At 38.4% G+C, this 14581-nt stretch overlaps 1 protein-coding gene across 3 annotated transcripts in view; it reads right to left on the bottom strand.

Moving 5' to 3' along the window:
* LOC139975574 (uncharacterized) overlaps window positions 1–10764 on the bottom strand; it is a 33621-nt gene extending 22857 nt beyond the window's left edge. Inside the window, exons 1-3 of one of the 3 annotated variants that reach the window (XM_071983586.1) lie at window positions 10365–10764; window positions 2015–3278; window positions 1165–1397 (exon numbers count right to left, since the gene is read on the bottom strand). In XM_071983586.1, coding sequence (XP_071839687.1) covers window positions 1165–1397; window positions 2015–3277 — 1496 coding nt within the window. In that variant the 5' untranslated portion in view covers window position 3278; window positions 10365–10764. Of the gene's footprint in view, window positions 1–1164; window positions 1398–2014; window positions 3279–7348; window positions 8144–10003; window positions 10318–10364 lie in introns of those variants that run through there. The other 2 variants (XM_071983587.1, XM_071983588.1) reach the window with 2 other exon arrangements.
* Window positions 10765–14581: the final 3817 nt, after the last annotated feature.

Consider the following 14581-nt stretch of genomic DNA (forward strand, 5'->3'; position numbering starts at 1 on the left):
TCACTTTTAAAGTATGGTTAAAATTCCTGGAAAGATCGTTTAAGGCTATATTTATGATGATGTTGGTTCCTCTGTACAGGCCTTAATGTAAATCATTTGTGCAGTAGACTGCAATGTCCTTCACTTTAATTAATGAACCACATTAAGGAGTCACTCACTAGATATTAAAAAGTGGTAAAGAAGTACAACCTGGACTGATGACAGTTTTTTTTTTTAACTGTCTGCAACAAATCAAATTTGGCTTTGTTCCTAAAGTCTTAAATATCAGTCCACATAGAGACCACTTAAGCATCCTGTTAAATAAGTGATTTTGTAGATATTGTAAGTAACCCTGTGAATACAAATTCATGCACCATAATTCCCAGTGAGCATCTTAGCATGCTTAATAAATAATTATCAGCCTTAAATTCACTGTCTCCTTTGCTCCTTCATTCTGTTGAACAGATTATGATATACCAACCACCCCCCCCCCCCTCACCCTCCATTGGACTGTACCACTCCATAATCATAGTTGCCAAGTTATATTTTCCAGTTTGAGAATATTACTAACAATTATTAATGAGCAGTCCAAACCAGAAATGCAAATATGCATGGATGTGTCGATGACAAATAACTTAAGCTGAATCTTTTATAGAATCTGACATTTGAAGGTATCCTTCTTTAGATGTCATGCTTACAAGTTTTCCATATATTATTCTCTGCTTCATGGCAATGAAATTACCACTTCAGAAATCCACTGAAAGCAACACGTTTATAGTACTCAGTATGAGAAATATTCTTACATTGTATGAGGTTCAACAGAAATTCTTTACCTGTGATATTGTGCCTCTAGATAAGGTTTTCCAAGCTTTGACTTTGGCTGACCACAATTGATCTTTAACCTCTCATAGAAATGATATAGTTCAATTCACTTACACCATATGGGGCATTCGCACACTACATACAGTATGAGCTACATTCATGTGTGATATCATGTTTACAAGCCAGGTATCACACACACCTACATCCAGACAATAAACCATACACCATATCATAAATACTTTTCTAACTGGCATACAAATTGAAAACAACAAGAAAGGATGTTTTGGAAATTAATTTAAAACATAGTCAAAGACAGAACCCAAACACATTCAAAAACTGAATTCTCCTATTTTAGTCCTTTACCTGTTCCAACTAGTGTGTCGTTTGACCAGCAGGATTCCTGCTTTTGCTGATGGCTCTAATGGAGTACTGTGGCTGATAGCTAGTACAGGCCGTTGGGACTCTTGTTTCAGTGGTGGTGTTTTACCTCCGAGCTGTGGCAGACCAGCGAAGGTCTTCCGTAGAGATCCAAATTTGCTGCGACTTTCATGTTTAACTACTTTAGGTTCTGTTGAGTGACTTCTATCCAGCACCACCTGTATGCAGCAGAGGTAGTATATATAGTCAAAGGTTCTACAAAGTATGTTAAAAGCAAATTACCTGATATCAATTTAACTGGCTGTATCTCTGCCATGCAAATTACTACTCTATAAATGACACAAGGTGTTTATTTGCATGGCACTAATAGGTACTTCTTGTATGTTAACTGTTCATAAGATCAGCTATGGTTTCCCCAAAACTTACTGGTTTGCATGAATGTAGAGTCAAAGACAGGTGAGAGAGGAGCAAAAATAAATCTTCCATTTCATCTCAAAAGTCTTGTCTGTGATAAAATATAGTATAGCATAAATATGTTGTATATAATGTATAATTTGAACCCTATACAGAATATTTTCCTTCAACTGCATGGAAGTGATGGAACTTGTCGCAATTATGTAGTTTGTTTATCATATTTTACAGAATTCCTGCTAATAATAAAGAAGGCTAGGTATTCCTTGTTAGAACATGGATTGGAGTGCATGTGCATACAGTAAATCAGGTCTGTCCCATGTCTAAGCAAACTTCAATATTACTTTTCTTTGGAACCGTTTGAGAACATTTACAGGTATGATATACAATACTGTGTAAAACACAAAGCTTTCTTAAATCATACCCCATTTCCTGTGTGACTTGCAAGTTGTGAATCTGAGCTGGCTCTGACTAGACGGTTTAAATCTGTAGATTCTCTCTCTGTCAGATATTTGTCTACCTTAGTCTGTATGGGAGTTGTACGATGAACTCGCTTGTGACTCTGCTGTTCTGACCAACCATAGGTATCTGTAAAATGAGCCTCTGAGATCTTTGGCTTCTTTGGTACCAGTGACTTTTTCTGACGCCAACTGTTCGGTGATTTTCTGAAATGGGATTTTAAAGACAATGTCTGAAATAATCTATTATTTCCTTTTTCTTTCCAGGCTTGGTTGGAAGCAGAAGTCAATTTCTGAATCCATTCTTTGCAAACTGTTTCCGTCTCTGCACTGAGGATGGTTATGCTCTTAGTTTCATTTCTCTTGATTTGAAATGAATGTTGAACAGCAAACCTTGTGACCAGAGCAAACTCAACCTTCTGTGGTACACTTGCTATTTTACATTCTGCTAAATCCCAACTTTCTAATATTTCCGCTTCTGGCATGTCACCATCAAACATGAGTAGCCTTTCTTTGCTCAGTACAAACCAACAAGTTGTTTTAGTTCCTTCCATTAAATTGATATGCCACAGATAACCTTGAAAGCATACACTGTATATGCTTCCCAGTGTATTTGCTGGAGGCATCAAATTAGCATGTGATGAACGTGGTCTTGGTCTGTCAGCAATATATTTTCTCCGTAACAATAAAGGAGAAGTACATCGATCAACGGTCTGCTTGGTTATAGCTTTCACATGTCCATCTGTGAACTGGAAGATTGAATCCTTGTCTGAATCAGACAAACTGTGAACTGGGGACATCGGTAATGACCGCGTGGCCCGAAGAAGAGCCTTTCTTGGAACAGGGCTGTTATGGGGCTCTTCCCAAAATACAAATTCATTGGGAGATGTGACTATTTTGTCATCAGGGCTATCAGAATCATCATCATCATCATGGCTGACAGCTAGAACAGGAGATCTAAGGTCAGAGTTATCAGTAATGTTAGACTCAAAGGACTCATAACTAGAAAGCAACGAGTCTCTCTGGATGTCACGTAAGTGTAATCTCTCTTGTGGTGATGCTGGGGGACAAGTACTAATGTTTGATACCTCATCTGGACTTGCAGTTATTTGTTCAGGCGCTTGGTCATCTTCAGGAAGGGTTCTTAATAGCCCTTTTTGACCCTGTCCTTGCCTAGCGTCCTCTGGTAAGTCCATGTCGGCACCATAACCACTATCATGCCTCTCCATGCTGCAAAAAAATTATAAAATTAAAACTTTAAAAGTTACGTGTAAGGACTCATATAAGACAGCAGGGGTGATACTTAAGTAATACAATTCCATCATCTGAAAATTGGATAAATAACCATTAAACATAACTGTAAATTTACAAAACAAAATACTGTACATAGATTAAATGACCCTTATATGATATCTTAGTCGGAAATCATAGTCTGACAATTAACTTAAATGCTGATCACTTCAAGTCTTTGGTTAAAACTTCAAGCTGTCAGTTTTGTGCACAGTGGTATATTATATGTTACAACCATGTGGACAGATCAAACTAAGACACCTTCCTAGACATTTTCACCAAATAAAGGTTTATACCGAATTAGTAATATGAATTGGGTTTATCCTGAACAATTTCTTGCCACTTGAGCGTACTTTATCACAGTATAGTTACTTTATGACAGTAGTTTTAACTGCTAAAGACAAGTTTAGAATGAGGAGGGGCTTGACTAGAGGTGACCGTTCATAGAGGGTTTTTATTGTTAAAAGGTCACCAGTTCACTCTAGCCATGGTAGAGCTACAGTAGAGTGCTTAGGTTGTAAGGAGACAGGTAAGGGAGGAGCAAAGTTTAAAATCTTGAGGCTAATACTTGATCACTTGAAATGAAACTTGGTTAGTCAAGCTCAATTAATTAAACTACTTCATGATGGGATGTAAAAACATCAAGACTTCTTACATAATGAAGTCAAGAAGTTGTAACTAACATTTATCAGCCTTACTGATACAAGTAGTGTCGGCTACCCATATTCTTTTGCAAATTTTTACAAACTAAGAAAATTTTGGATTTCTGGAATTGTCAAGCAGGCTGAATGAAGGTAACCATTACTGTATATCAACACAGTGCTGTGGACAAATTGATCACCAACAAATTGCTATTTTGTAATCAGGAAATGTTTGTTTTGCCCAGATGTTGCAACCTACATACCCACGAACGGGAAAACAACTATTAGGACAGGCGTCATGGCTGTATATACCAAGAGGGCTGGCCAGTATACAAGAATAAGAAGGAATTTTAAATTGAGACCAATGGCAAATATTCACAAAGATTTGTTTGTGACATGGAACAATAGTTTACAGCACGTAAATTGCAGTATGGGGCACCATCTATGGTTCTGCAAAATTTCATTAACCTATAACAACTAGAGTAATATAAGCAACACAAAATCAAACTGTTTTCAGCAACTTTTTTGCCTTTATGATTAACGTAAGTCCTCCTTCAGTTCAAAGGGCTGCATGGTAAATAACTTCAGGCGGTTTTTACTTCAATGGTTTGTTTTCCAAAAGTGTTTGTTCTGTAAGTTCCTTTCAGATTCCAGCACAGATAGTTTTGAGGGACAATAGTTTTTTGTGCACACAGTTTTCAATGGCAGAGATTTGTACAGTAAGTGTGGGTGTGTTTGTGTGCATGCACTGTACTATTCTTCATGCAATTAAACAACAGCAATGTTTAATATGCAACAATACTGTACACTGTTGCTTACCCACTGAATGGTGGCTCTTTATATGTTAATACACAAAATACTAACCATAAACATGTACAGTGTGCTCAAGGATCATGGATGAAGTGCATTTAATATTGAACTCTTGAAAATCGTTGCGTGTTGACCACTCCGCAGCCCCATCCCCCTCTTTCTCGCTTTGCTATCAGTGAATTTAATTTTTTTTTCAATTTGCAAGGGCCATACTGAAGAAACAAAATGAACTTACAGGTAGCTACATGTTTCAATTGGTAAACAGTTTGTCTCATGTTGTTGCAGCTATGAGGATATTTCACATATATGTTAGTGTTTGTGCATGTCACTTTTTATGACAATGTATAGTTCCTTCAGGTGTACATGTATTATAGCTGTACCATGAGAATTTATTGCTAATTTTAAGTTGATAACAATTAGTTTGGAATAGTTCAGGGCTCCAAGCACATGTTACAGGCAAGTTCCTAATGTAATACGCTTTGGACCCCCACCCCCCACCCCTCCCATCAGCTATTAACTGCTTATTACTGTTACATATATGCCAGAGTTATTCTTTCTACAACCAGTGTGTGAATGAAGAACAACACCGGACAGTGCAATAAATGGACAATGCAAGGTAATATCACACTTCCCTTCTTTCTGGGTCAAGAAACTAAGGAACCAAAGAAGAAAAAGTTAGGAAAAAAAGCGACAGCAAATACTTACACCTCCACTTTACCCTGCATGAGGTACCCTATTGTATAATTAAACAGGTCATTTACGTCATAGAGAGCCATACATACTATACACATTGGGACCAAACTGTGAAGCATCAATTGATGTGATAATCAGTACAGAAAGCTATCCTTAGTGTCCAATATGCCATAGTGTCTCACTTGCATGATGCATTACTATAAACAGAAAGCGATCTTTAGTGTCCAATATGCCATAGTGTCCCACTTGCATGATGCATTACTATAAACAGAAAGCTATCCTTAGTGTCCAATATGCCATAGTGTCCCACTTGCATGATGCATTACTATAAACAGAAAGCTATCCTTAGTGTCCAATATGCCATAGTGTCCCACTTGCATGATGCATTACTATAAACAGAAAGCTATCCTTAGTGTCCAATATGCCATAGTGTCCCACTTGCATGATGCATTACTATAAACCACAGCTGCATGGAGCTCCCTGCTCTTCATTGATGACACAGTAAATACAAATCATCCCTTCCTTAAAGCAGCATTTTGCGTCCTTTTCTATGATTTTTCTCAACCTCACTGACTCCACTATGCCATAACGACATACATAACTAGCTTATCTATTTAAATCTTACTTCACATGGTGGCATAAAAGTCGAAAAAATTTGCAACTTTCAACTTTGTTTTTCTCCAAGATATTTACTGTTAGAACCCAACAAACCTCGCCCATAATATGAATATTTAAACACTACGAATGTCATTGACCAATACAACACCAATGATGATGCTTGATTTGTGTACAGTCTATATTGCAGTTGTACCAGGGAGTTTCATTTCATCTCCCTGGTTGTACCAATGCAAATTCTTGAATCTATTTTTAGCAACGGCTCATAACTAAACCTGCATCTCTGATTGGTTGAATTCAAACTAGTGGGTTTGGCGGAACTGTATGCGATTAATTTTAACTGTGGAATTTGTCGAGGACACTCTTCTCATTATCTGCAAATATCCTTAATTACTCGCCAATTAACGTTGTTGGCAGGAAAAAAACTTGGCTAATATCTTAGTTTGCTGTTTTGTGATATGTAAAAAAATCGATGGACATGTCAAAAAAGTAGAAAACGGCGACCAAACGCAAAATGCTGCTTTAAATTGTACAGAACTGTTGAAAGAGTTTCAGTGCTTTGTGAAACATAGGGAACCAGAGGTGATGCAAGCGTTCTAATTCAATTTAATCATTTATATTTTGTCTGAGCTTAGTCTACCTTCAAGAATAAATGCTATAACGATGACCAAATTAATGTCTCATTATATCTTTGTGTCTAATTTCTATTGATACATTGTAGGATAAACTGTAAACTAACTGACAAGTGCAGTATCTGCATGGGCAATACAGTAAATGATATGCAAGAACTGTAACACACGTTAGCTGAATGTGCATACTGTACATATGCAGTAATGGTTACGTCCAGTACCGTATACTTCGTACACTACAGAGAACAGACCCTGGTGGCCGCAACCACGCTTGCTTTCTACCTCACGGCCGCACGACGTAAGACAAGTTAGCTGGAGTACAAAGTGTATTTATATTGCTGCAATGTACCTGCTGTATACCTAGGGCTTACCCTCTGTCACTGGAAATGGTGGGAAATGATTGTGGAAACCTTTTCTCACTATCAGAGAATTCCAGCAACCCAACATGATTAATCATAAATAGTGTAATAAACCACTTAACATGTTTATAACTCTTCACTACAGTTCTGTCTAGTCACTAAGAGTAAGACTTAAGCCTCAAGCTGATAGACTCAAGGCATGCATAGCCTAAATTTACCCTACTCACCTAAAAGGCTAAATCGATACAGTTTAGTACACTTACCTACGGCTCTATAAAGTATTCAAAAGGTTTGAAAGCTTTCCACACAGACAGAAACTACTGTGTGATAAATATAATCTAACAACTCACACCATAGTCCTCACTACATCAAATCCTTGTTTGAAACACTCCAAATTTGGACTTGACATGGTTGTGTCAACAGTAGGCTACTTATAATCATAAATTTCTATTGAAGTTTTCCATTTGTATACATGGCATAATCAATAGATGTAACCCAGTTCTGAGGACACTATTTATTGTTTCTATGACTAGACTAGAAAAAATATAATCCTTTGACTTAAACACAACTGAAAGTCCCTGACCCACAAAAATAAATCCTTTACACAGAAACGTGGTCGTTTATCACATGTCATACAGTGATTCACAAAATTGTAGAAACGTGGCTGAGAATTGTTGGTCGCTTAATGGGGAAGGAGGTGGGGGGGGGGGGTTGGTGCTTTAAAGCTCACTTGCATATACACAGTGAAGAAAACAAGCATATTAAGTAGGTACCTTTTCTATTCGGCATGCCTCATCTGACAATGTATGCACTCTCCAGTGCACAAAGTACTGTAGGTATAAAACTATGTCAGTATATCTAGATAGTGTACATGAAATGTAAGCAGTGTATCACTTTAATGAGCCAGTTTGATCGTCTAAACTTAACTCACATGTTCAGTTCCTGGATTATCATTTGAAATTGACAGGTTGTCGTAACCCGAGCCTGGCCGAAATAAAGCACTGGACGGTTCGGTCGCGTGTTCCAGACTGATTTATTAAATACACAACCAAGGGGGGGAATTCCGCGAGACTGAAGGTTCGCGAGACCAAAATTAAAGAAAGGTCTGCGAGACCGAAATTAAAAAAAGGTCCTCGCAGACCTTTTTTTATTTTCGGTCTCGCGGACCTTCGGTCTCGCAGACCTTTTTATTATTCGGTCTCGCGGACCTTCGGTCTCGTGGACCTTTTTTTATTTTCGGTCTCGCGGACCTTCGGTCTCATGGACTGTAATCTGACAAGGTAGTATGCATATGGCAAGCTTTTTTAAGTATAATTGCATTTTACTCAAGTAAAATGACCACTTTCCTGAAAGCTTAAGTTAAATTCAAAGTCACTTAAAGTAATTGTATTCTACTTAAGTAAAAACAATTCTACTTTAGTAAAATTTAATTTAGCTTAAGTAAAAGTGTCATTCTTTTTCACTTAAGCTAAATGAATTTTACTTAAGTAGAATACAATTAAGCTTAAGTGAAATTGAATTTAACTGACGCTAAATTGTATTCTATTTAAGTAGAGAAAAAATGTACTTAAGCTAAATATAATTGCATTTTACTTAGGTAAAATTCAATTCTACTGAAGTAAAATACAATTTAGCTTAAGTGGAATTGAAGGATCGGTCGTATGGCAAACTGTTTTAACATTTACCTCGTGCGGAGAAGTGGTTGGTCTGGGGGCAATGTTTACATCACATTTCACTTAGTGTAATTCTATTTCACTTAAGTGAAATAGATTGACCAATCACATTTCATAAGCGTAATCCAAATTCACTTAGGTAAAATGCAATTTAGCTGAAGTCAAATTGAAATTTGCTTAAGTAGAATAGCATTTTACTTAGGTAGAATTGAATTTCACTTCAGCAGAATTGTATTTTACTTAAGTAGATTTGTATTTTACTTCAGTAGATTTGTATTTTACTTAAGCTTAATTCAATTAAGCTTTAGCTAAATTGAACTTAAGCTAATAAGAATTCTGCTTAAGTGGAATACAACTAAGCTTAAGTAAAATGCAATTCTACTTAAGTGCAATTAATTTCACTTAAGCTTAATTGTATTCTGTTTATGTGGAATTAGTTCTACTTAAGTAGAATAACAAGGTAAATTTTAAAACGTCTTGCCATATATGCAACAACTATATACACCCTAGTAACATTCACTACACAGGTCATCCCAAGTCCCACATTTTAACACCCAAAATAAAATGATACAGTTAACTACCAAACCTTCACAATGTTCTCAGACATTTCATGGATGATGGAATAGAGAATGTTCAAATTGGGCATTTAAATCACATGGCTCGCAGATATAAAAGCAACCCTGATCAGTGAATAATTTCATACTATGTAATTCACACAAATCATCATGTAGCACCAGGGAGTCCATCGCAACTCCCTGGTTGCTCTTCTACATAGTGAACAAAAAAGCTTCCACTGGTGACCTTCAATGTTACAATGTCATCGGAAGGTTTCTCTTGTACAAAGTACTGTTCTTTACATGAATACCTTGGGCACTTTGGGCAATTGAAAAATTAGAACCACAATCCACTGCATGAGAGACAGTCAGAATGCCTGAAGTCCTTTAAACCTATAGAGTAGGCCTGGAGGTTCTCACCTTTGATGACGACATGGGGAGGTCAACATCAATATCATGTCCCCAGATTTACTGGGTGAAAAATTGATCACCTAATTACTGTAGGACTACAGCTTGACTGACTTTTGTCAGGTAAACGTTTGAAAGAAATAATGCCATAGTTGCTGTACTCAGTATAGGCCTACCTATGAAGTTTGATCCTAAGTCAGGGGCCAGATACAGTAATGTGGTCTAGTTTACTATAAATAATCTTGCGTGGTGGGCTCAATTTAAACCGAGAAAGTTGACTTACTTTAAATTGCTTTGATGGTTCTTTAGCTAGAGTTAGAAGTCAGTGGGACAACTGCATGGCATCTTTAACAAAGAAATGAACAACTGCACATAATAGCAAATCATTCAAGTAAAGGGTGATATTCTGTTTGCTGGTCCTGTTGAACAACTTAGACTATAGGCCTACCCTATTACTACGGTGGATGAGTACGGTTAAAGTAGTGTAGCAATTACTGTACAAGGTGGGGAATTAATTTTTAACAGTTATAAGCCTCGGTGCTATGCATGAGCAAGTCTACCATGGTTAATGAGGCCCCACGTTACACTAACAAAGGGAAAATATATACAATATACATAAAATATATATATATATATGGACTTACCTTGATGAATACGTCGTGAAGTAACATTGAGAAAGATTTTCACGTTTTATTAAGTGGGTGACGAAAAACTCGGGAATGCATACTTTGCGGTCCAGAACCTCCCTAACAAATTTACGTAAACAGCCTTGGTTACCAAAACACCGACATTTGAAGGCCTAAGCTAGCCTACTTCCTTATCGTGACATCTGCCCAGTTAGTATGTAGACGCTACGACCAATACTTATATGAAAAGTAGTGTAAATTCCACTCTTCTCCAAAAGAGGCCCGAACAAACTGTTTTCAAAACCTAATGATTAATTGGAATGCCGATTATTGACTTTTCTACTATTCTAACAAGCTATTGTCGCCCATTCTTCTATGGGTTAATGCCACCTACTGCACACAGATCAATAGCGTACTTGAAAATCAACCAAGCGGGCAAACTGCGGTGCACGGGAGACCAAAGAATTGACTTTGTTTATAACTATCTTTTGCTCAATCACAGAAAGACAGAAAAAATATAATTCCTAACATGTAATCGATTTTGACTAAATTTGACATTTGACCTGTTACGTTTGGTTCCGGGGTCTGCATGAAACCAATTAAGTTTGAAGAATCGGCCATTTAGGAGGAGTGTTCGACACAAAATTGGCCAGACACACACAATGACACACGATGACACACACACGGACATGTTTTGACCCCTACCTCAGTCATGGACTTCCGGTCACCCTGGGATAATCCACCATGGGTGTCCTCATCCTCCTCCGCGTGTATTCCCGAGAGCCAGGTCGGTACCCAGGGAAGATGTCGGTCACCTTTTTGCTCTCTAAATGTTTCATATTATGAAAATGAGAATGCAAATACCCCCTTCCACATTTCCCCCCTAACCGTCAGGCATGCGGCAATTGCGGAGCGGCGGGGAAGAAGGGTTTATGAGGGGGAGGGGTGGAGATCGTTACTAAGGGAGATATGGACGAGGGGGGGGGGAGAGAAGGAGGGATAGGCGAGGATATGTCTTAAGTGTCCCACTTCCCGAAAGTTAGGAATTAACAAAGGAATGGTCATCGTTAGAATGGTCATCGTTAGATCCCTATACTGTGCTCCCAAATAGAGCAGGTAACGGGTGCCCTATTTCACAAACGGGGAGGGGTAGGCTACATATTAAGCCGGCGGAATTTGGACCTTTCCTCAGAACAATTATAATTTCAGGGGTTCCCATGAGCATGCGAGTTAACAAAGTTAATTGTTAAAGTTTCGTAACGCTTTTGTAAGAGTATGTGATATTCATGGTGTATTGAGAATTGTAATATTCCCCATACTTCAAGGAGTTCCCGTTTGTGGTAAGCCTGTATGAATCTAACTAACACGTGACCACAGTTACTCTGTTCAAAACGAGTTTATTAATTCAAAATGCGAGCTAAATGGTCAACAACACCGTTTGAATTATTTTTGTGTTTACAAAGCAGATGATACATGTTGATTGTCGTTTTTGTTTGTACTAAAAATGAGATTTGAATAAAATAATTAAAATTAAAATTAAAATTAAAATTTAAAAAAAAAAAAAAAAACACCGTGGGATGTATTTCCTGTCGAAATGGAGATTGGTTCCGTCGGTGGATTTTTGCATTCAGAGGAGAAGAATTGGACTATTTACTACGGTTTCTTCCAACCTCAAAGTATTTATTAGCAAAACCTTCCGTTTAGATCAGCTTCTTATAAAGACCTAAATTATAGTCTAAATTTGCCTCAGAATGTAAAATTTGATTTCTATTTTCTCTTGAGGACCCCAGATTCTATCACTATCTAAATCAGTGTGGGGAGGGGGGGGGTTGAAGTGTAGTATTATTTATTAGTACTATCTTGTGATAAGAGCTACATGACATAGACTATAATCTAAATATGCCTCAGAAGGCACCTTTTGACGTTTAGAAAAAATCTGAGCGAGGATCCCCATTCATAAGAGTCGACTTCAATGACCCCAGTTCAGTCGCCCTCCTTTACAAATCCTTCATTCGCCTCTGGCCCTACCACAAAAGTTCAGGCTCCTACCTTAATCGAATTTTCCCCCTCACCCACCTTTGGCATATTGTGTATAGCAATGCGAAGGGTAAGAGTGGAAACTCTAAGGCTGCCCCTACTTTCCAAACTGGTAATTTCTTCCTCCTGTTAATACGCATATGGAATGCTTTATAGCTCGTCAAAGCAAGTCTCATTGGAGCAGTTTAGTCAATATTGACCGAAGGCAACATATCGTTACTCAGGGGCGTATCCAGGGGGGCGCAACAGGCGCGCCCCCCCTATTGGCCGTCACCAAAAAAAAAAAAGATTAGCAAAAAAAAAAAAAAAATTGATGACGACCTTTATGTGAGATGTCGGTGATCGCTCACCCCCCCCCCCCCTCCCGTATGCTTTATTTTTTGTTTGCCAAAAAAGGTTCTGGCGAAGTTCGGCGGCATAATAGTTTTAGAAACATAGATGGTAATTGTGTTTGTATTATCACTATAAACACTAAGTGACATGCCAGCCATACTAAATTGTGCATTTTGTGTCCATATTTACTGGAAATGTTGCTTATTATTAAGGTCGAAAAATGGATCACATATGGCCATGCACGGCGATCCTGGGGGGGAAGGGGGAAGGGGGGATATATCCCCCCATGAAAATGGGTGGAGGGGATGTAATACACCATATCCCCCCACCAAATGCCAGGGATAAGAATATTTTCATTCCTACATTTATGCATCATCGTTAATGTACGGCTCTTTTTTAGCTTCATTTCTTTATTTAGCGATCTTTTCAAAGCGATTTCAGCGATTTCAAAGCGATTTCAAAGCGATCTTTTCAAAGCGATTTCAAAGCGATCTTTTCAAATAAAGCATTATAAAGTCTTTATAAAGCAAGAATAGTTGACTGTAGGCTTCATTGGCCCTATAACAACAAAATGTATTATTGCGCCCACGGTATTGATATAGTACATATATGCACCCTCATAGTATTCATATAGGCCCTATAGTAGGCCTACACACGTACATGTTCCCTCGAACAGCTGAGAATCTCATGTTATCAGGGTAATGCTTAATACACGTTTCACCTGGATGCCCTAGCAATCGGTACCTAGGAATATAACTATGTGTAATTGTGTATTGCATGTGTATAGGCCTATAATAGCCAGCATGAGGCCATTTTCTTCATCGAATAATATAAAAGAGCTCTCGAACATTCTAACGTTGCGCCTGAAACAAGATTGACAGGGGCAATTTTCCCAAAATAAGACCCGAAATTAAAAAAAAAAAGTATTTTGGATCCTGATTATGAGATATTTAGGACATGACATCCCTATTTTAAAGTTGGGTATATGCCGCTTGGAAACCTCGGGAAGTGCCGTTTCCGGCCATCTAGAGGGTTTGTTAATCCCCAAATTTTCTTGTACGCTCGCGCCAACTCATGATGGCGCTACGCTTAGATAGTCAACAAGGTCATATCCCCCACCCCCCCCCCCCCCACTCGGAAGTACGGATCGCCGCCCATGCATATGGCACCATTTTGCATTTCAGCCCTTCTTCGAAAGCAAAAATTGTCCACCCCTCCCCTTAGACCCATCCCCCAGGACGGCGATCATTCATGCCTGACGCCCCCCCCCCCCCTATTGGAAAATCCTGGATACGCCCCTGGTTACTCATGACTGGAAGTTGATCGTTAGCTCTGAAACTAACCGTTTTGAGAGGGCAGTATGCCGTTTGAATTGAATGCATGCATTATTGCTAAAACGGAACACCAATGAGCTTCCTGTTCACTGTTATTGTGAGCGTGCGCGTTACAATATTGACATTACTGGCTGTGTGATCGATACCTACATGGCTGGACATTGAAACTTAAAGTTTCATATAGTCTCTGTACATTTGAAGTGTCAGAGGCTAGCTGCGTAACCAACTTATTCTGAGCCTGTCACGGCGCTGAAATAGGTCAAAGGTCAGAGGGCAAACGTCAACAGTCCTAAATATTGGTGTTTATCCATTTTCTGCTTGTGAACATGTCGAAAAAAAGTAGAGAATGATGTGAGGAAGTTTCACATAGGACAGCTTTAGGAGTTTAGGGTCGGCTTCAAAGGTCAATTGAGGTCAAATGTCAAATTGACCTACATTGTGCGAAAAAAGTGTGTCGCGAACTCCTCCTACACTGTTAGTCCAATCACGTCAGTCGTGCCTAAGTGATTGATAACGTCATATGTCTAAGGT

This window comes from Apostichopus japonicus, chromosome 11 (genome assembly GCF_037975245.1).
Source record: "Apostichopus japonicus isolate 1M-3 chromosome 11, ASM3797524v1, whole genome shotgun sequence".
NCBI lineage: Eukaryota > Metazoa > Echinodermata > Holothuroidea > Aspidochirotida > Stichopodidae > Apostichopus > Apostichopus japonicus.